The sequence below is a fragment of the Procambarus clarkii genome, chromosome 76 (genome assembly GCF_040958095.1).
Source record: "Procambarus clarkii isolate CNS0578487 chromosome 76, FALCON_Pclarkii_2.0, whole genome shotgun sequence".
Taxonomy (NCBI): domain Eukaryota; kingdom Metazoa; phylum Arthropoda; class Malacostraca; order Decapoda; family Cambaridae; genus Procambarus; species Procambarus clarkii.
Window position 1 is genome coordinate 4,253,693 of NC_091225.1, and position 23,967 is coordinate 4,277,659.

Below are 23,967 nucleotides of genomic sequence, written 5' to 3' on the forward strand. Positions count from 1 at the left end.
AGCAATCGTTGAAGAGGTTTCCAAGATTTCTCTCACATGATTAACACATGAAAAACACAATTTTTCAAAAAAGCATGGTTTTTCCCATTACAGACGTGGCATCAATATAATATGTATGTAAAAATCCGCTCGGATGTGAATGAAATGTTGTGTGGAAATTTCAAAGTAATCGGTGAAGAACTTTCTGAGATTAGCGATTTTGAACAAAAGAACATTTGCATTTTTATTAATATAGATCAGTGATTTATTCTTAGGCTATTACGAGCATTATCATAGGCGTAGTGATAGAGAGATATGTGTATATATGTACAAACTCTTAGTGATTATTGTGGAAGGGCAGTATCCACTCAGTATTTGGTGAAATGAACCAAATATTTATGTGCAAGCGAGAGGAGATAACTAGATCAATGTGACAGTGGTTGCGGTGAGTTGAATGGATCAGCTGATGGGGTTGCCAGAGGTGACTTACCGGAGTGTTGCCGCCATCTATCAGTGCAGCGAATTTTATCAACTGTGATCCCATCTTGACTTTACTCAGTGAATTCACTTTTATTTTACCCATGTGTTTATGTTTTCTCCTCCATCTCTTGAGTGATTGGTAGAGCGATTGATTGTTGTTCACCACTCATCCTGACACTGAATTCTAGGCTAGAAATTATTGATAAGAACACTGAAATAGTATTGTTGGGCCGTAAGCATTCGGTGACCCAGCTGGCGACCTTGAGGGGGGTGTATAAAGAAGGAAGCCAAGTGGATATTCCAGATGAGCGAGTATATCAATCAATAAGCAGTTTGTTTATGTCGGGCAAGCTCGGCCAATCGTCCCGAGTTCTGTGTCAGAGGCCGAGAGGAAGGGTTGAGCTCTACCTCACTCACCTAGTTGAAAGGCCGAGTTCCAAGAAGGAACTCCAGAGTGTGATAGATTGAGGTGCTTACAAGGTGGGCAGTGGCACCCAGGTTCAGTGGGAGCGAAGACCTGTGAAACTGCGAAAACTGCTTTGTCATCATAGCTACCCAGCCGCATATTCATCATTGCTGCCCAAAAGTTTATTCATCAATGCTACCCAACAGCCTAATAGTTTAGTCATCTTAGCTCTAACGAAATATGCATCAGTTTACCAATAGCCTTTTCATCAAAGCTTTTGGCTTCACAAAAATGACATACTCACATAATCATCAGTCCATTCCAAGGAACAAATATCTTAATCCTTCAACCCTGTGTTCCGGTCCTTTCTCCCAACGAACGGTCAATATCAGTCAATATAGTGGACAGCAGAGTGTGTCCAATTACTAAGTACACATGCTACATAAATCAGATGTATTGTGTAGCTTATTTAATATTAAGAAACATAAAGATGGTAAGTCAATCAAACACTAAATTTACATTCCTATCTGATCAATACAATATTAGTACATTAAAACATGATATCTGAATATTTGTTGTATCTATGGTTGTATGATGTTATTAAGCACAGAGCACGAAAATATTACTTTGGGATTATTTGCTTGTATTTATTGTCTCTGTGGTGTCTTAATGCCTGAAACATATAATATGTTTAAAAGTGATATCATTTGTTATCCTTTGTTCAGTGTGAGGAACATCCACTTGAACCTGTAGGTACACCGACCGTCTCACTTCTTGAAGAGAAGGAAGTCGATCCTGAAGTACTGGTAGTGGGTCCATTCCTTCCCAGCGGCCTCATATTTCCTCCAACAATTAGACATACTGGCCTACTGCTTTCTCGTCATGAAAACCATACTTAACCTCTCAGTGCAAATTAGGCATAAATATGATACATTTACAGATAATATTTTTGTTAAAATTAACTGTAAGTAAGCGGCAACATTTTTTGAAATAAAAACGAAGATACTCAGGGCAAGAGAGGCATTGAACTTTTAATGCAGTTCCCAGTTTATTAAACAATTAATTTACATTGTTTCTCTTATTTCTGTATAATATATTACATTAAAATAAAATTATGCAAATGTATATTATAGAGGAAAATAATGTGAATAATAGGCAGTAAAAATTATAGTTGGAAGGATGTTACTGAGGCGAGGAGCAGCAGTGGGCGAGGTTCTCCCCCCAGCAGGGTGAGGAAGGTGTTACTGAGGCGAGGAGCAGCAGTGGGCGAGGTTCTCCCCCAGCAGGGTGAGGAAGGTGTTACTGAGGCGAGGAGCAGCAGTGGGCGAGGTTCTCCCCCAGCAGGGTGAGGAAGGTGTTACTGAGGCGAGGAGCAGCAGTGGGCGAGGTTCTCCCCCAGCAGGGTGAGGAAGGTGTTACTGAGGCGAGGAGCAGCAGTGGGCGAGGTTCTCCCCCAGCAGGGTGAGGAAGGTGTTACTGAGGCGAGAAGCAGCAGTGGGCGAGGTTCTCCCCCAGCAGGGTGAGGAAGGTGTTACTGAGGCGAGGAGCAGCAGTGGGCGAGGTTCTCCCCCAGCAGGGTGAGGAAGGTGTTACTGAGGCGAGGAGCAGCAGTGGGCGAGGTTCTCCCCCAGCAGGGTGAGGAAGGTGTTACTGAGGCGAGGAGCAGCAGTGGGCGAGGTTCTCCCCCAGCAGTGTGAGGAAGGTGTTACTGAGGCGAGGAGCAGCAGTGGGCGAGGTTCTCCCCCAGCAGGGTGAGGAAGGTGTTACTGAGGCGAGGAGCAGCAGTGGGCGAGGTTCTCCCCCAGCAGGGTGAGGAAGGTGTTACTGAGGCGAGGAGCAGCAGTGGGCGAGGTTCTCCCCCAGCAGGGTGAGGAAGGTGTTACTGAGGCGAGGAGGAGCAGCAGTGTGCGAGGTTCTCCCCCAGCAGGGTGAGGAAGGTGTTACTGAGGCGAGGAGCAGCAGTGGGCGAGGTTCTCCCCCAGCAGTGTGAGGAAGGTGTTACTGAGGCGAGGAGCAGCAGTGGGCGAGGTTCTCCCCCAGCAGGGTGAGGAAGGTGTTACTGAGGCGAGGAGCAGCAGTGGGCGAGGTTCTCCCCCAGCAGGGTGAGGAAGGTGTTACTGAGGCGAGGAGCAGCAGTGGGCGAGGTTCTCCCCCAGCAGGGTGAGGAAGGTGTTACTGAGGCGAGGAGGAGCAGCAGTGTGCGAGGTTCTCCCCCAGCAGGGTGAGGAAGGTGTTACTGAGGCGAGGAGCAGCAGTGGGCGAGGTTCTCCCCCAGCAGGGTGAGGAAGGTGTTACTGAGGCGAGGAGCAGCAGTGGGCGAGGTTCTCCCCCAGCAGGGTGAGGAAGGCGTTACTGAGGCGAGGAGCAGCAGTGGGCGAGGTTCTCCCCCAGCAGGGTGAGGAAGGTGTTACTGAGGCGAGGAGCAGCAGTGGGCGAGGTTCTCCCCCAGCAGGGCGAGGAAGGTGTTACTGAGGCGAGGAGCAGCAGTGGGCGAGGTTCTCCCCCAGCAGGGTGAGGAAGGCGATGCAGAAACCAACAATTAAAAAGTAGAAGGCGCCCTGCAAGTGTTGCAAGCCCAACTTCACTTCTCCACTATCATGCTGAAGAACAATATAAAGCTTTGTTATATATTTATATGTATAATAAGTTCTATGACCACCTCCCACTTACCGATGATGTAGTGATCCAGCCCGTCCTCCAAAACTGGGGCGGTAAATGTAACACCACAAATAAGTGCAATTATATACTATTTATAGCAATCAGGAATTGTATTTATTTTCACTTAGTATTAAATCGTAGTCAAATATATTGTGAATATTTGAGTTTACCTAAAAAGCTGAATAGAAAACCCCGACTTAACCTAACCGTCTTAGTGTTTAAAGATAAGCATTTTATTGCTTCTTAATTACAATTAGTCCTTAACCTATAGCTTTATTGATATTAAAGCTTTATAAAACTTATAAAACAAATCTAAAATACATCAATAAATTGTAAAGTAACTCAGGATATTTTCAAATTTTGAATCAAATCCCTATTGTTTAATAAAACTGAAAAAGAAATTCCTGATATTTAAAACTTGTGTATTGTAAATTGTACTTGAAAACTACATCTTTAAATTCTATGTGTCTAAACAGAAAGCGAGGAGAATAAATGGGGAGGTAAATGTAACAGCCCCATTATACCATTACACATGCTAGACTGCATATTCAAGACTGGCCAACATAAGAACTGCCTTTAGAAACTTGAGTAAGGAATTGTTCAGGAACTTGTATACCACTTATGTAAGACCAATCCTAGAATATGCAGCTCCAGCCTGGGGTCCGTACCTAGTTAAACACAAGACAAAGTTAGGGAAGATTTAGAGGTATGCTACCGGACTAGTCCCGGAACTGAGAGGTATGAGTTACGAGGAATGGCTAAGGGAGCTGAACCTCACCTCCCTGGAAAACAGAAGAGTAAGGGGAGACATGATAACCACCGACAAAGTTCTCAGTGGAATTGACAGGGTGGACTAAGACAAACTTATTAGCACTGGTGGAACACGAACAAGGAGACAGGTGGAACTTAGTACCCAAATGAGCCACAGAGGCATTAGAAAGAATTTTGTCAGTGTCAGAGTAGTTAAGAAACGCAATGCATTAAGTAGTGATATGGTGGAGGCAGACTTCATACACAGTTTCAATTGTAGATTTGATTGAGCCCAGTAGGCTCAGGAATCTGTACACCAGTGATTAACAGTTGAGAGGCGAGACCAAAGAGCCAGTGCTCAACCCCAGCAAGCACAGTTAGGTGAGTACACTCACACACCCTCCGCCCTATATCCTAACCTCCCTCTGTCTCCCTCCATATCATCCCCTCTCTATCTCTTTCCTCTCTCTCTTCATTTCTCTGATCCTTGTAGACTAACACTAATCCTAGGGAACAAAAAAAGGAGTCAAGCATGAAGGTAGGAAAACAGAACACTGTTGGAGGACAGGAACAGGGCGAGTCATACATGGAGATGAATGCTTCTTTTTGGAGGGAAATCAGTGGGGAATTGAAATACATGAGGGAAACCATGGGTAAACTGCAAATGGATCTAAATGCAGTGCAAGAGGAGGTAAAAATCCTTAAAACAAATTCACCACAGACTCTGACCCAGGCAAAAACAAAACAAAATAGGTAGCAATGGCAGTTACCCCTACAATGGGTGCCACCCTTGCTGAAATTCTGAGGAAGTGCCCAGAAGCTGTGATGTCCACAGTCAAGGAAGCTGCAATGGAAGGCGTAATTTCACGGAAGGCAGCTAGATGCAGGAGCCAGTTAATGGAAAGGAAAAGAGCTGTAGTCGTGGTAGGTATTACAGCACAAGAAGGTTTCAAGCAGGAAGAATGGAGGGCTAAAGAAAAGCTGCAGTGTTAAGGATACTAAAAGAGATAGGAATGGAAGGGGCAGAAGAAGGCATAGAAAAGTTTTTCCAGATTTGCCAGTACAACAAAGACAAAAATCGATTAATCAAAGTAGCACTCAGGAACGAGGCCATCAAAGAGGACATCCTAGTAAAGAAGAGCGAACTGAAAAAGTATTGAAATTCAGAGAGGTATTCCTTCAGAGGGACATGACTAGGGACGAGATAATAGAGGCAGCAGATGCAAGGAAAAGGTGCATGTTAAGGGAAAGGATCCATGGAACCTCTGCTTTCCTCCCAGAAATCCCAGAGGGTAGTGGGGAACCATAATCCAGCAATTTAGGAACCCCAGAGGGGACTGAAACACCCCAACCCATCACCACATAAGAGCCCCCCCCCCCAACCCCATGCACAAATCCTCCCTTGCCCTTACACAGTGCCCACCATTCCACCCAAATCCGCCCTTCCCCCTTTACCTCGAATACCCCTTGCCTTCCTATCCACTAGTCTTCTTCCTGCCCCAAGTCGGCCCAGGCAAGATCTAAGCCCTCCATCCCCCACCCCACCTCCCCAAAACCTCTGTTAACTACACAACAGGAGGACGAGCCCTCACCCTGAGCACTCCCTGCTCCCCCAACCTCAAGCATTCCCTGCCCCTCCATCCCCCCAGGATTTCTTCCTGTCCCATTTTTTATATTTTTGTATATAGACTAGATGTACCTGGCCACACGTTGCTGTGGCTCAGCAATGCATGTGCGTTGCTGAGCCACAGCAACCTTTAGTAACTACCCTACACCAGGATGAGGCTTCCCAAGTAGCCCTGACCATGGAACGGCTTCCTACACTTGTGGGGGAAGGTGGGTGAAAATATAAAAATATATAAAGGAAAATGTGCGTCAAGGTAATGTACTTAAACATCAATAGGATTACCAATAAAGCAAGTGAATTGGCAGAAAGAGCACAGGAAGGAAACCCAGATGTAATAGGACTCACAGAAACAAAATTGTCAGGAGTCATAACAAATGTTGAGTTTCTAAAGGACTACTAAATAGTAAGGAAGGAGAGGGAAGGGAGAGGAAGAGTGAACCTGCTGATAAGGAAGGACTGGAGTTTTGAAGAGATGGAAATTATGGTTGTGAAGGTGTCAGAGATTACATAACAGGAACAATGACAATGGGTAGACCTAAGATAATAGTAGCCGTCACCCCATACTAAATGACAAAAGATCCAGACAGGAGTTCAATTGAAATAACATGCAACCAATATATATAAATAAAAACACATATGTTCGTTTGTTCAAAGTCATTAATCTCCAAAAGTTCTTCACCGATTGCTTTGAAATTTTCACACAACGTTGTAATCTCCAAATGTTCTTCGCCGATTGTTTTGAAATTTTGCCACAATGTTTCATTCGAATACGTGAGTGTTTTTATATACTAATATATAGATGCCACACCTGTGACAGGTATAAAACATGCTTCTTTTTAAAAACAGCACCATCTGTTGCACGTACGAGCAACACACGCTATACTAAATATCTTACGATTCCATTTCAATGTTTCCGATTGGATTTACAAATTGAATTTTCATAGATTTCGATTTATTTTCATTTAGATTTAATTATTTTATGTGACATTGCATTGTAAATGAGCTAAGGTTTTTACCATTCCGTTCATTTTGTGAGTATAGTTTATTTATTATTTTTCATTGTTTTTACTTTCTTTTTTTTAACTGTTTTACTATATTTCAGTGATAGAAACATCAGATTATTTGATGTTCCCAGTTTTCTGATGGGAACATCAGATCATTTCTGATCATTTTTCTGCCTGAAGCGTTTTGCGTAATAGTGGCTTTAGGCATTGTATGTACTAGCTCTATCTATAAATCTATAAATTTTTGTATAACCTCTTTTATGTATGTACTTTACCTGAATAAACATTTATTATTTATTATTATTATTATTTATTTGGGAATGCATTTCACGAGGGGACAGGGGAATGGAGAATGGTGGGGAAGACAAAGGGACAGGGGAGGCGGGGATGGTTGGGGAGGACGAGGGACAGGGGAGGGGGGGAATGGTAGGGAGGACGAGTGGATGGGGGAGTGAGGAATGGTTGGGAGGCCGAGGGGACAGGGGAGGGGGGAATGGTGGGGAGGACTGGGAGACAGAGGAAGGTTCCTGTGGCTCAGCAATGCACATACATTGCTGAGCCACAGCAACGCATGGCTGGGTACAGCTAGTCTATATAAATAATAATGGAAATGTTCGTTATTTCAAAATCGCTATTCTCCAAAAGCTCTTCACTAATTGCTTTGAAATTTTCACACAACATTCCATTCGCATACGCGCGGGTTTTATATTCATACTATATAGATGTCATGTCTGTGACTTGAAAAAACACGTTTAAAAAGACACTGTATTTTTCATGTCAGCGAAATCTTCAAAAACTCTTTACCGATTGCTTTGAAATTTTGACACAAAGTTGCATTTGATTAGGAGGGTGTTTTTATATATGTACTTTAAACATGCCTCACCTGTGACAGGAAAAAACTTTTTTTTTTTAAACAATGCCATCTGTTGGATGTAAGAGCAACGCATACTGTAATCTCAAAATGTTCATCATCGATTGCTCGAAAATTTTGACAACGTTCCATTCGAATACATACTTCTTTTTATATACCTACTATATTGATGCCACACTTGTGACAGGTAAAAACAATTTAAAAAAAAAAAAACACCGCTATCTGTTGCATGTAATACCAACACACGCTATACTAAATATGTTGCAATTCCATTTCAATATTTCCAATAGCATTGATAAGTTGAATTTTCATAGATTTTAATTTATTTTCACTTTGAATTCATTATTTGTGTGACATTGCCTTGGAATTGAGCTGTGTTGTTTATCATGCCGTTCATTTTGTAAATATAGGTATAGATGCCACACCTGTGGCAGGTAAAAACACGCTTTTTTTTTAAGAAACAGCTCCATATGTTGCACATATGAGCAAAACACACTATACTCAATATGCTATGATTCCATTTCAATGTTTCCAGTTGCATTGACAAATTGAATTTTCATAGATTTTGAGTTATTTTACATTTTGATTTAATTATTTTGTGTGACATTGCATTGGAATTCAGCTGTGTTTTTTTTGTTGATGTTTACCATAAAATTTATTTCATGAGGATAAGTATAGATGCCACATATGTGACAGGTAAAAACAGGTGTTGCTTTTTTTAAAAGCAACACCATCTGTTGTACGTAAGATCAACGCACACTATACTAAATACGTTAAGATTCCATTTCAATGTTTCCGATTTCATTGATAAATAGAATTTTCATTTTGATTTAATTATTTTGTGTGACCAGCCTGGGATCATAACACAAAGTAAAAGGAAACAGCGAGTAACTGTGAGGGGGGAAAACTTCAAAGCGGCGAGATGCGACCAGCTGAGTCCCACGGGGCTTTGTACTTCGACTCATATTGTTTCTAATATATGTAAACGGTTTTCCAAAGGGAATAGACTCATTCCTCTCAATGTTTGCTGATGATGCAAAAATTATGAAAAGAATCAAGACAGATGAAGATAGACAGAAACTACAGGACGACCTAGACAAACTGGAGGAATGGTCTAGAAAATGGCTACTAAATTTCAACACAGGAAAATGTAAAGTAATGAAATTAGGCAAAGGGAGTAGAATGCTGAACATAAGGTTCCATCTGGGTGTTGAAATCTTGCATGAGTCAAACAGAGAGAAAGATCTTGGGGTTGATATCACACCAAACCTGTACCCAGAGGTCCACATCAAAAGTATATCATCAACGGCATATGCTCGATTGTCCAACATAAGAACTTTCTTTAGAAACTTGTGTAAGGAATCATTCAGGATCTTGAATACCACTTATGTCAGATCAATCCTGGAATATGCAGCAGCAGCATGGAGACCATACCTAGTTAAACACAAGAAAAGGCTAGAGAAGGTTCAGAGCTATTCCACCAGACTTGTCCCGGAACTGAGAAAAGAGCTACGAGGAAAGGCTAAAGGAGTGGTGAATAGTGGGGAGGACGAGGGGACAGGGGAATAGGGGATAGTGGTGAGGACGATGGGACGAGGGAGTGGGGAATGGTTGGGAGGAAAAGGGGACAGAGGAGTGGGAGATGGTGGGGAGGACGAATGGACGGTGGAGTGGGGAATGGTTAGGAGGGAGGGGGGAATATGGAGTGGGGGATGGTGGGGAGGACTAGGGGACAGGGGAGTGGAGAATGGTGAGGAGGACGAAAGGATGGGGCAGTGGGGAATGGTTGGGAGGAAAAGGGGCACGGGGGAGTGAGGAATGGTTGGGAGGATGAGGGGATGGGGCAGGAGGGAATGGTGGGGGAGGACTGGGAGACAGGGAAAGGTTGCTTTGGCTCAGCAACGCATATGCATTGCTGAGCCACAGCAACGCATATGCATTGCTGAGCCACAGCAACGCATAGTCGGGTACAGCTTGTATATTATATAATCAGCACTTTCCTATGATGAACATTTAGCCTCATACAGCTCATGCAGTACAGCGAGTGCTGGGTTTCTCACCACTAAAGGTCAACATTTATCTAGAATATTTTGAATGAGAAACATGTCAAGTGCTCACGTGTGTTGTATTATCCAGGAAGAAGCTGTGATCCTGCTGAGCAGCCTCTATCTTATCCCGCACACGTCTGGCGAGTACCTCGTTCATCCAGTGCTGCATGATGCCGGAGACCTCCAGCCTCTGCACCAGCTGCTCAACACGCGGGTAGAACGGAGTTCCCTTCCTAGCGAATAAGAGGAATACGTTATTATTCGCAAGTTTTCGTTCAAAACGACTTTTAAACACCCAGAGTCGTGTTAAAAGTAGGTACCCGAGTTAGAGGGAACTATAATGGATGTATAATTGTCAGAAAACTAACATATTGTTAATTTAATTTTTTATTATGCTTAAGGCCTGTCAGCCACAGGAAGGTTATTAAGACTATACAGAGAACAGAGGCATTCAAATTCGTGTAAAATTCCTTGTTAAACGAAATCAGGAAACAGTGGAGCATAGAAGCCAATAATAACACCCTATCACCCCACAAAAAATGAAAAAAGCGAGGAAAATATAAGGAACAACAAAGTGAACATGATAGAGAGTGAGCAAAGAGCAGTGTGTGCAAGGCGGCGGCACCAGTGTTTATGTGTCCTAGCCGTCTTCAGTGAAAGATCCACAATAACAAACAGGAAAACTCGTAGTTTAGTGCTTTGTGTTATTATTTTCTTAGATAGTCATATTTAGGAATTTATATAGATCTACTTGTCTTCAAGTAACCTCTTACTGGTATAAATCTAAAACGCCTTGTATTTTCTTATCACTTGAGAACGAACCATATAGGTTCGAAACGTTATATAAACTTTATAATATCAGTAATACATTCCACAGTTATTTTTTCCTTCAACTCGAACGAAGATGACCGTTGGAGAACTCCTCTTCCAATTAAACCCAAGATGCTAGAACACCATGTAATAACCTGTGAACTCTTGTAATCGTTCTGAACGCTATCCCTGTTGTAATTCTCTTTCTCTTTTCACTCAATACCCCAGCTTAACACTGTTACAGTCCAGTATGACCCCTCACTGGACTGGCACGGGTATAAGAAGAATATTAATTTAAATGAGGAAGATACATCAAGGACAAGGGTTATCAATTTATAAAATAAATTCATAAAATATCATTAAACACTGCCACCACCTTCCAGATCAACCATACCTGAATGTGTCTGTCACCGATCCCCAGGAAGGCAAGGAATCAGTAATCATGGACTCCCAGGTAATATGAACTTCAGTAATAAATTTTGGGAATTAGTTTTAGTTTACTTTGCTTATTTAAATCCAAGGACAACTTTAATATCTATTAAATGGAGGAGAACATGGGGGTTTTTAATACAACACATAAAAATGACAAAGTAGGGAAATATATCAAAGGGGAGTTAAGTGAATACCACTGGACAAGTTATACAATTTATTTTATGAAACATGTAAATTAAGACAATTTGAACATATACCCTATTCTATTCCCCCTAAAGGAACAATGGATATCTACTAAGGACATGAAATCAACTGCACAATACCTTAAAACCGCACTGAGGCCAAGATGTTGATGGCTGCCCTCAGCCCTTTGGATGCGGGCTTGAGTCCCCTATCGCCAACACACTCCCCAAGACACACTACTGAAATTTTGTTCTACCAGCTTACCTGTGGAAAGGATTGCTCCTCCCACCATCTAATACAGCCCCAGGGTTCCACCCCTTATTTTGGCAGTGGCCAACCATTTAACACTAGGCCTGAGGTCTGGCTCTCTAGGGGCCAATAAGGACTTGGCACTTATCTACCGCCAATCACCTTCCATGATATGCAGTGGAAGGATACATGAATTCTTGAAGATTGAGTCAGCTCTCTCCAGCTATGCGAAGGGGACAAGGTGCCACTGTATTGGACACCCGAGCCTAGTGTACCGCCTAGCAATGTTTACAAAACTGAAAATTATGTTCAAGCCTCTCTCCTCCAAGATAAAGAGTAGGGACATTTGACTCGCCTGGTATGGGGAAGGGATTTGTGTTTGGTTCGCATTTGTGTTCCTCACGTGTGCCCCAAAGAATGAGGTGATTTGGTAAAATGCTATGCCCAAGATAACTATCCGAGTGCCGGCGGTGGGGTGGTTCAAATAGCCTCGGCTATCACCTCATTATGTCCGGTCGTGATGGTCAAGTGGATTAAGGCGTCTTGTACATACCAGTTGCGTTGCTTCTGGGAGTATGGGTTCGAGTCACTTCTGGGGTGTGAGTTTTCAGTTGCATATTGTCCTGGGGACCATTCAGGCTTGTTCGCATTTGTGTTCCTCACGTGTGCCCCAAAGAATGAGGTGATTTGGTAAAATGCTATGCAAAAGATAACTATCCGAGTGCCGGCGGTGGGGTGGTTCAAATAGCCTCGGCTATCACCTCATTTTGTCCGGTCGTGATGGTCAAGTGGATTAAGGCGTCTTGTACATACCAGTTGCGTTGCTTCTGGGAGTATGGGTTCGAGTCACTTCTGGGGTGTGAGTTTTCAGTTGCATATTGTCCTGGGGTCCATTCAGGCTTGTTCGCATTTGTGTTCCTCACGTGTGCCCCAAAGAATGAGGTGATTTGGTAAAATGCTATGCCCAAGATAACTATCCGAGTGCCGGCGGTGGGGTGGTTCAAATAGCCTCGGCTATCACCTCATTTTGTCCGGTCGTGATGGTCAAGTGGATTAAGGCGTCTTGTACATACCAGTTGCGTTGCTTCTGGGAGTATGGGTTCGAGTCACTTCTGGGGTGTGAGTTTTCAGTTGCATATTGTCATGGGGACCATTCAGGCTTGTTTGCATTTGTGTTCCTCACATGTGCCCCAAAGAATGAGGTGATTTTGGTAAAATGCTATGCCCAAGATTACTATCCGAGTGCCGGCGGTGGGGTGGTTCAAATAGCCTCGGCTATCACCTCATTTTGTCCGGTCGTGATAGTCAAGTGGATTAAGGCGTCTTGTACATACCAGTTGCGTTGCTTCTGGGAGTATGGGTTCGAGTCACTTCTGGGGTGTGAGTTTTCAGTTATATATATATATATATATATATATATATATATATATATATATATATATATATATATATATATATATATATATATATATATATATATTTATATATATATATATATATATATATATATATATATATATATATATATATATATATCACCTCTCTTATGGCTTTGAAGTATAGCGTAGTGGATACAGCATGCAACTGCCACCTTGTTGGCCAGTGTTCGAGTCCCCTGGTGGGTTGAGTGTCTAAAAAGTTATATATATATATATATATATATATATATATATATATATATATATATATATATATATATATATATATATATATATATATATATATATATATATATGTATATATATATATATATATATATATATATATATATATATATATATATATATATATATATATATATATATTGTGACGATAATCTCTTTCAAGAGAGATTGAGCCTGCTCTTCCTTATATCATTCACGTCATGTTACAAGTACAAGATGCTATATTGAAGATACTTCCACCAGTATCGTCAAACGTTTTGCCCAGGAAGCAAAGCGTACCTTGCACCACCAGACACGCTGGCTCCTCCCCCCGTCGTCAACGAGCAAACTACCATTTTCCGCCTGCCTGCTCCTGATTGGCTGGTGTATCGCCGACCGCACCTGCACCTGCACTCACGCCCCCCTACCTGAGTCGACGTCTGGGCCAGCTCACGCCGTATTCCTCAGAATATCTCTGTGCTCTTAGAAGTTGACGTCTCTCGCTGGTAGACTAAGCCTTGGCTGTCGTGTACTATGGGAGGTGGCAGCTTTAGCCAGTATTCTCAGCACCTGATTATTATCATTATTGTCTTGTACTCCATTTTATTTTAGAGTAAATTTTACATTTATTAATTATTCATGTTGTTTTGTTTGTTGACTTGTTTTGAATTTTACGTAAGCCAAGGGATTGTCTTTGTTCATATCTTGTTTTCTAAAGTAATTAAAATTTCATTGTTTATATTTTGTGTTTTGTTTGTCTTCCCATTACCTTACCACAGACAAACAGGCAAGCAGTCTCTTTTTTTTCTGTAAATGTGACAAGGCATTGCCACCTGCCGTTGGAGGACTGCCGAACATCAACACTCCAACACTTTACCGTCACATTTCATGGGGGCGTGTCCACGGAGCTTCACTCAGGTACTAGTACCAGACCGTAAATTTGTGGTAAGCGTACTTGGCTTTGGTAAAGTACTATTTTCAATTTCACTATTTTCAATATTCAATTTTATTTTCATATGGTGCTGTGTGTATTGTGCAATCCAAGAGTAGCATATGGTGAGTGTGAGACAACTTTGGATTACGTGGTGACTATCGGCTGCAGTCATTCTCTTAAATTAATTGGTCATCTTTCCCTCCGTGTTATTACTCGTGTTTACCATCTTTTGTCCCTAGGATATTTCTCATATTTTCGGTAGATCATCATATTGGTTCCCTGGTACTGTGGTCTGTCCCCGGGTCAAGAGCACCTTATCTTCTGCAATCCGACGGTAGGAGGATAAAGAGGGTCATAGTTCCTCTAGCACGAACTTTAGTTGCTGAATTGGGACCTCAGCAGCAGTTCTCGTCACCGGTTGACACCTCGCACCCCTACACGTCGGTCAGAGATGATGATATTTACCTAGGTAGGGAAGTAGCTTTCTTTTTTCAGAGCACAAACGTTCGCTAATTCTGTAAGTATCATATTTCATTTCAGTGGGAAAAACTTGCTTATGTCCTATAGAGACTCGGCAAGGTATGCCTACATCCTTGGACTACCTAATTCACTTTTGAGGCAATTAAATGTTTCATTTGTTTTAGAAACTCAGTTTCGCTTACTTAGTAGGATTTTCTTGCCCTTATCCTCTTACATTGAGTACCGGGTACAAGATTTCCTGCGATCTTGATTTATTAATCATTTATCATCTTGAAATTAACATTAATTGTTAAAGATTCCACAGGATAGGTACCAGTTGCCACGTTGTCCTGTTTCTGACATTCACTATATCACAACAGTATATTCGTTGTGCATTTATTTGCTAATTTCACCATGTTTCGTCTCCAAGCTTTCCGTGCAGATCCAGCAGGTGAAATAGGGAACTTAAGTCGTGCCAAGAGGACCGAATTACAAACTCTTGTACATCAGTATCAACTAGATGTTCCCCATGGAGCCAACAAAAATGAACTGCATAACATGTTACTGGATTATCTCTTAGAGGAAGGTAAGACTCTGAAACTCACGAAACTTACTCTATTGCAGATAAACCTGATTTGGCAGCTATGAAACTCAAACTGGAAATTGCCAAGATCGAACGAGAACAGCAAAAAGAAGCCCTCGAGCAACAAAGGGAAGCAGCTGCCATACGAAAGGAAGAAAAACAACGAGAAGCTGCACTGAGGCAAGAAGAACAAGAACGTGAGATTGCAATACTCCGTGAACGTGAGCGAGTACAGCTTGAAGCAAAACAACGCCACCTGGAGATGCAACGCGAGCATGACAAACAACAAGCTGCAATGGCTATGGAATGTCGTCAACAAGAACTCGCGTTGGAAACTACGCACCTCACTCAACACCAGCAAGCTACCGCCAGTCTTCCAGTAAGTTTCAATATCTCACATGCAAGTAAGTTAATGCCACCATTTGTAGAGACAGAAGTCGACGTATTTTTCACCACCTTTGAGACCCTTGCTAATCAACTTAGTTGGCCTGCCGACCAATGGGCTACCCTTCTCAGAGTACATCTCACAGGTAGAGCTGCAGTTACACTCAGTACTTTGGCGTCTGACAATGACTACCAGACTCTGAAACAAGCAGTGTTGGACGCCTACCTTCTCTCCACCGAAAGCTACCGAAGAAAATTCCGTAACCACCTAAAGGCAAGTACCACTACCTTTCTAGAATTTGCTAATACCAAAAGGAGATATTTTATGAAATGGCTGGAAGCAGCACATGTCTCTACCTTTGCAGAACTCGTCAACCTCATGCTAGTTGAAGAATTCTTGAGGCGTGTGCCCCCTCCTGTCCGTTTATATTTAGCAGATAAAGAAGAGACCGAGTACCTAAAGTGTGCTAAGTCGGCTGACACTTACAGCCTCATCCACCAGCTGACACCAGAACCACCTTCCAGTAAGAAGTCTTGGTTCAGTTACGAGAAAGTGAGTACCGATCAAGCTGACTCGCAATTGTACTGTAAGTATTGTAGACTTTATGGACATACCATGGATAAATGTGGTAAGTCTCAATACAAAGGTAATACTGAATCTACTAAACCCAAACAGACTCCTCCTAAGTCCGGTAAGCCTGTGATGAATGTTGGTGTTCATGTTAATGATCTTTCTCTCTTCAGTAAACACCTGTATCCTGGAACTGTCTCTACCAACGGTTCAGATCCGGAGGGACGTTTCAAACTGAAGATCTTGAGGGACACAGCGGCTCTTCAATCAATTATTTTGAAATCAGCTGTGCCCAATATCGCCTACACCGGGGAAACCGTCTTCGTCATCACTGACCTCACTGCTACCACTCCTTATCCTCTCGCCAGAGTCCACCTGGATTGTCCCTTCGTGACCGGTGAAGTCCAAGTCGCCATCAGAGAAAAGCCTTTTCCCATGCCTGGAGTGCAACTTCTCCTGGGCAACGACTTGGCAGAAGACCTGCAACCGACCAACCTGATCGTCATGGACAAACCCCAGGTGTGTACCTCTGTAATGGATAATCCCATCTTTGAGTATGTTCCAGCAAAGGTTCAAGAGAGTGATGAAGTTTCTCCTCCGGTTTTAGTGACCACCCGTGCACAAGCTGCACGACCACAGCCAGCTGACTCTACTGCTACCGCTGTCCCTCAAGACCCTCAGAAACTACCCCCGAATCTGACCACGTTGGAGTTCCGTAAGTTACAGAGGGAAGATCTTACCTTGACCTCATTATTCTTCCAGGCTGAGACTCAACCTGACAGTATTCCTGGGTTCTTCCTAGAGAACGAGTTACTCTACTGCAGATACAGACCCAGCAAACTGAAGGAGGAGGACGATTGGGCCAACGTCGAACAACTAGTGATTCCTGCCAGCCTGCGGCCCACTATTCTACACCTGGCCCACGGAGTACTCTTGCACTACGGATTTAACAAGACCTACCACGGAATCCGTCAAGACTACTACAGGCCAGGTATGGTAAATAGCGTCAAACAGTGTCATACATGTCGGATGGCAGGTAAACCGAACATCTCTATCCCCAGAGCACCACTGACTCCCATACAGGTGCCTGCGGAACCTTTCCACAGACTTATTATAGACTGTGTTGGTCCTTTACCTCGGACCAGTTCTGGTAACGCCTATGTACTAACCATCCTGTGTCCTACCACCAGATTCCCCATAGCAGTTCCAGTAAAGAACATTACGGCTGCTACGGTTGTGAAACACTTATTGAAGATCTTCACCCAGTATAGATTTCCAAGGGAGGTTCAGAGCGACTGTGGCACCAACTTCACCAGTGATCTCTTCAAGAGGACACTGGAAGAGTTCAACATCACACCGGTATTGTCCAGCCCCTATCATCCTGCTTCACAGGGTTCTCTTGATCGTAGTCATCAGACTATTAAAACACTCCTGAAGAAGTTTTGCAATGAAACCTCTAAGGATTGGGATAAGCAAATAGATTTAATAATGTGTATATTTAGAAGTCTTTCCAATGAGTTTCTAGGAGTATCTCCTTATGAGATGCTCTATGGACGTAAGTGCCGTACTCCTCTCAAAGCTTTTAAAGACTCTCTACGTGATGCCACCTTCAGTGAGCATCAGAATGTGCCCCAGTTTCTTCAAAACCTACAACACATTCTAGAGAGGGTGCTTAACTTTGCTAAGGATAATCTATTGAAAGCACAGGAGAGAATGAAGACTCATTACGACCAGAACAGCAAAGTAAGGAAATTTAAACCGGGAGACTTCGTGCTTGCCTATTTCCCTATCCCAGGTTTTCCTTTGCAAAACAGGTTTTCAGGACCCTACCGCATCAAGGAGTGCAGAAACAACCACAACTACGTTCTAGAGACTCCAGATAGGCGGCGGAAGACCCAGTTGTGCCACGTCAACCTCCTGAAGCTATATAACGGTACTCCTCCCACTGTATTGATAACATATTCTTCCTTTAAAAGTCCATACTTCCACAGTGAGACCTTCCCTGCTTCTCCTCCCGAAAGCACTGACACTGAGTCAGCGCTTTCCAATTCGGAAATCCTCCCTGATCTTCATAACCATTTTCAGGACCATAATAGTGCTCCTTTGCCATATTTTAATCCTATTCTCACCTCGTCAGATATCACCAAGCCTTTCATCCTCCATGTCGACGCCAGTGGTACCGGCATCGGGGGTGACCTAATACAGCAACGAGGCGAGGAGAATATACCTGTTAACGACCACAGCAACAAGGAACTACAGCACAATCGACAGGGAGCTACTCATCGTCCTGAACTTGCAGCACTTCAAACAATACCCGAAAAGTGCTCGGTCTACCACCATCAATGCGGACCACAACACCCTACACTTCCTGCAGCAAGCCCAATTCCACACTCAACGTCTTCTACGATGGGCTTGATAACTGCAGAAATTCAACCTGGAGATCTCTACAACAAGGGGTCTGACAACATCATAGCCGACGCCCTCTCCAGAGTCTATGAAGTAGAGGCAACTCCACCTAACACTCTACAACATGAAGACGTAACTTCTTCCGGAACCGCAGGCTTCGGGGCAGAGTTGTGACGATAATCTCTTTCAAGAGAGATTGAGCCTACTCTTCCCTATATCATTCACATCATGTTACAAGTACAAGATACTATATTGAAGATACTTCCACCAGTATCGCCAAACGTTTTGCCCAGGAAGTAAAGCGTACCTTGCACCACCAGACACGCCGGCTCCTCCGCCCGTCGTCAACGAGCAAACTACCCATTCTCCGCCTGCCTGCTCCTGATTGGCTGGTGTATCGCCGACCGCACCTACACCTGCACTCACGCCCCCCTACCTGAGTCGACGTCTGGGCCAGCTCACGCCGTATTCCTCAGAATATCTCTGTGCTCTTAGAAGTTGACATCTCTCTCTGGTAGACTAAGCCCTGGCTGTCGTGTACTAAGGAAGGTGGCAGCTTAAGCCAGTATTCTCAGCACCTGATTATTATTATTATTATTATCTTGCACTTTTTTTTTGTTTTAGAGTAAATTTTACATTCATTAATTATTCATGTTGTTTTGTTTGTTGACTTGTTTTGAATTTTACGTAAGCCAAGGGTTTGTCTTTGTTCATATCTCGTTTTCTAAAGTAATTAAAATTTCATTGTTCATATTTTGTGTTTTGTTTGTCTTCCCATTACCTTACCACAAACAAACAGGCAAGCAGTCTCTTTTTTTCTGTAAATGTGACAAGGCATTCCCACCTGTCATTGGAGGACTGCCGAACATCAACACTCCAACACTTTACCGTCACAATATATATATATATATATATATATATATATACTATAATTGCACCAGTGGTGGTACCCCCCTATATATATATATATATATATATATATATATATATATATATATATATATATATATATATATATATATATATATATATATATATATATATATGTCGTACCTAGTAGGCAGAACGCACTTCTCAGCCTACTATGCAAGGCCCGATTTGCCTAATAAGCCAAGTTTTCATGAATTAATGTTTTTTCCACTACCTAACCTACCTAGCCTAACCTAACTTTTTCGGCTACCTAACCTAACCTATAAAGATAGGTTAGGTTAGGTTAGGTGTGTTGGTTAGGTTCGGTCATATATCTACGTTAATTTTAACTACAATAAAAAAAAATTGACCTCATACATAATGAAATGGGTAGCTCTATCATTTCAAAAGAAAAAAAATAGAGAAAATATATTAATTCAGGAAAACTCAGCTTATTAGGCAAATCGGGCCTTGCATAGTAGGCTGAGAAGTGCGTTCTGGCTACTAGGTACGACATATGTATATGGGTTCGAGTCACTTCTGGGGTGTGAGTTTTCAGTTGCATATGTCCTGGGGACCATTCAGGCTTGTTCGCATTTGTGTTCCTCACGTGTGCCCCAAAGAATGAGGTGATTTGGTAAAATGCTATGCCCAAGATAACTATCCGAGTGCCGGCGGTGGGGTGGTTCATATAGCCTCGGCTATCACCTCATTTTGTCCGGTCGTGATGGTCAAGTGGATTAAGGCGTCTTGTACATACCAGTTGCGTTGCTTCTGGGAGTATGGGTTCGAGTCACTTCTGGGGTGTGAGTTTTCAGTTGCATATGTCCTGGGGACCATTCAGGCTTGTTCGCATATATATATATATATATATATATATATATATATATATATATATATATATATATATATATATATATATGTCGTACCTAGTAGCCAGAACGCACTTCTCAGCCTACTATGCAAGGCCGGATTTGCCTAATAAGTCAAGTTTTCATGAATTAATATATTTTCTCAAATTTTTGTCTTATGAAATGATAAAGCTACCCATTTCATTATGTATGAGGTCAATTTTTTTTTATTGGAGTTAAAATTAACGTAGTTATATGACCGAACCTAACCAACCCTACCTAACCTAACCTAACCTATCTTTATAGGTTAGGTTAGGTTAGGTAGCCGAAAAAGTTAGGTTAGGTTAGGTTAGGTAGGTTAGGTAGTCGAAAAACAATTAATTCAAGAAAACTTGGCTTATTAGGCAAATCGGGCCTTGCATAGTAGGCTGAGAAGTGAGTTCTGGCTACTAGGTACGACATATATATATATATATATATATATATATATATATATATATATATATATATATATATATATATATATATATATATATATATATATATATATATATATATATATATATTTATATATATATATATATATATATATATATATATATTTATATATATAATATATATATATATATGTCGTACCTAATAGCCAGAACGCACTTCTCAGCCTACTATTCAAGGCCCGATTTGCCTAATAAGCCAAGTTTTCATGAATTAATGTTTTTTCGTCTACCTAACCTACCTAACCTAACCTAACCTAGCTTTTTTTGGCTACCTAACCTAACCTTACCTATAAATATAGGTTAGGTTAGGTTAGGTAGGGTTGGTTAGGTTCGGTCATATATCTTCGTTAATTTTAACTCCAATAAAAAAAAATTGACCTCATACATAGAGAAAAGGGTTGCTTTATCATTTCATAAGAAAAAAATTATAGTAAATATATTAATTCAGGAAAACTTGGCTTATTAGGCAAATCGGGCCTTGAATAGTAGGCTGAGAAGTGAGTTCTGGCTACTAGGTACGACATATATATATATATATATATATATATATATATATATATATATATATATATATATATATATATATATATATATATATATATGTGATGGTGTTCCCCCCCTCCCTTATATTTCTCCCACGTCTGCTGTAAGTCATATCCACTTTACCCGAGCGTTCTCTGTTGTGGGCAACAATTTGACATGTGTGGGAGCGTGTAGTGTTCTCGCGTGGGTGAGAAATTCGTAAAAGAAGAGTATTTTGGCCTGTGGTTTAGGCTCTTTAGGACGCCAATATGGCGCCGGTCCCTCCGTTCTCCCACCAAAACTGTATGACATCAGTGGCACCAGATTGGTCACGAACAGTGACGTGGCACAGGGAGCCAATGAAAACCGCCCCTGGCAAGTATGACGTCACGAGAGCAGGGGCGGGTCCGGAGATCGCACCTCTGTGGCGCCACCAGTTTGACACGACACGTTGACGAGGTCGGACGTGCGACATTGGTCCTGTCAGTTTGACAGTTGTACCCCGCTCCCATGCATTTTACGCGTCACCCGTAGTCTGCAAGCACGCTGTGAGGTCTTCCTTCGTTCATGTGTTGGACCGAAGAGGGAATCGACGGAATATTGAGCAACAAGTGCTCCAGGGACAGGTGCTTTGCAAAAAGAAGTGAAGTCTGTGCAGTGACGTATGTGACGTCTGAGGCAGTTCACCCATCTAGTGACGACGTAGCGGCTGGGCCAATCCACCGGGAAGCAGTGAAAGAATAAAACTAATTGGGAATCAGGACGACTGCAGCTGAGAAGTAGGACTGCAGACGTAGTTGTGAGAAGTTGACAGCCAGGAGACCGACTCCAACCCTGCAAGAAGTTGTGGAGGAGCACAGACCTGCGGAGGACAGAGTACGGTGATGACACGTTTATTTTGGGATGTTGATTGGGTTCCTGGAGAGAGCATCACAGTGTGTGTGGGGGCGTTCCCTACAATGAGTCGAGAGCCGGGACCAGGAGCTGCAATTCAACTCTCACCGGAGGGCGAGTCCACATCAGTGAGGTGGAAGTAGGTGATTCTAATTTCCCTCCCAATTCCTCTTTAGTCAGATATATTTAGCCAGATTATCTTATATGACGTGAGCAAGGCTCACCAATGTCTATGTCACGGTAGGAAACAGTTGTGAAGAGTAAGGCTGTATAGAGCTCTCATGATATATATATGTGGTGTGTGGATGCACCTGTAATTATTGAAGAGTTTGCTTTATCGTGGATGATTTCTTTCATGTGACATTAATATTATAACTTATGCCAGAGAATATATATATATATATATATATATATATATATATATATATATAACTGAAAACTCACACCCCAGAAGTGACTCGAACCCATACTCCCACAACTGGTATGTACAGGGACGCCTTAATCCGCTTGACCATCACGACCGGACATAAGGAAGTGATAGCCGAGGCTATATGAACCACTTCCCCACCGGCACTCGGATGGTAATCTTGGGCATAGCATTTTATCAAATCACCTCATTCTTTGGGGCACACGTGAGGAACACAAATGCAAACAAGCCTGAATGGTCCCCAGGACTATATACAACTGAAAACTCACACCCCAGAAGTGACTCGAACCCATACTCCCACAACTGGTATGTACAGGGACGCCTTAATCCGCTTGACCATCACGACCGGACATAAGGAAGTGATAGCCGAGGCTATATGAACCACTTCCCCGCCGGCACTCGGATGGTAATCTTGGGCATAGCATTTTATCAAATCACCTCATTCTTTGGGGCACACGTGAGGAACACAAATGCAAACAAGCCTGAATGGTCCCCAGGACTATATACAACTGAAAACTCACACCCCAGAAGTGACTCGAACCCATACTCCCACAACTGGTATGTACAGGGACGCCTTAATCCGCTTGACCATCACGACCGGACATAAGGAAGTGATAGCCGAGGCTATATGAACCACTTCCCCGCCGGCACTCGGATGGTAATCTTGGGCATAGCATTTTATCAAATCACCTCATTCTTTGGGGCACACGTGAGGAACACAAATGCAAACAAGCCTGAATGGTCCCCAGGACTATATACAACTGAAAACTCACACCCCAGAAGTGACTCGAACCCATACTCCCACAACTGGTATGTACAGGGACGCCTTAATCCGCTTGACCATCACGACCGGACATAAGGAAGTGATAGCCGAGGCTATATGAACCACTTCCCCGCCGGCACTCGGATGGTAATCTTGGGCATAGCATTTTATCAAATCACCTCATTCTTTGGGGCACACGTGAGGAACACAAATGCAAACAAGCCTGAATGGTCCCCAGGACTATATACAACTGAAAACTCACACCCCAGAAGTGACTCGAACCCATACTCCCACAACTGGTATGTACAGGGACGCCTTAATCCGCTTGACCATCACGACCGGAGTTTTCAGTTGTATATAGTCCTGGGGACCATTCAGGCTTGTTTGCATTTGTGTTCCTCACGTGTGCCCCAAAGAATGAGGTGATTTGATAAAATGCTATGCCCAAGATTACCATCCGAGTGCCGGCGGGGAAGTGGTTCATATAGCCTCGGCTATCACTTCCTTATGTCCGGTCGTGATGGTCAAGCGGATTAAGGCGTCCCTGTACATACCAGTTGTGGGAGTATGGGTTCGAGTCACTTCTGGGGTGTGAGTTTTCAGTTGTATATAGTCCTGGGGACCATT

The 23,967-nt window shown here is 42.6% G+C and overlaps 1 protein-coding gene across 1 annotated transcript in view; it reads right to left on the bottom strand.

Moving 5' to 3' along the window:
- Window positions 1–2,881: 2,881 nt before the first annotated feature.
- Window positions 2,882–23,967, bottom strand: part of LOC138357134 (glutamate receptor-like) — a 270,984-nt gene continuing 249,898 nt past the window's right edge. Inside the window, 2 exon segments of the mRNA XM_069313781.1 lie at window positions 2,882–3,465; window positions 9,894–10,056. Of these exon segments, the coding sequence (XP_069169882.1) occupies window positions 3,331–3,465; window positions 9,894–10,056 (298 nt within the window). The 3' untranslated portion in view covers window positions 2,882–3,330.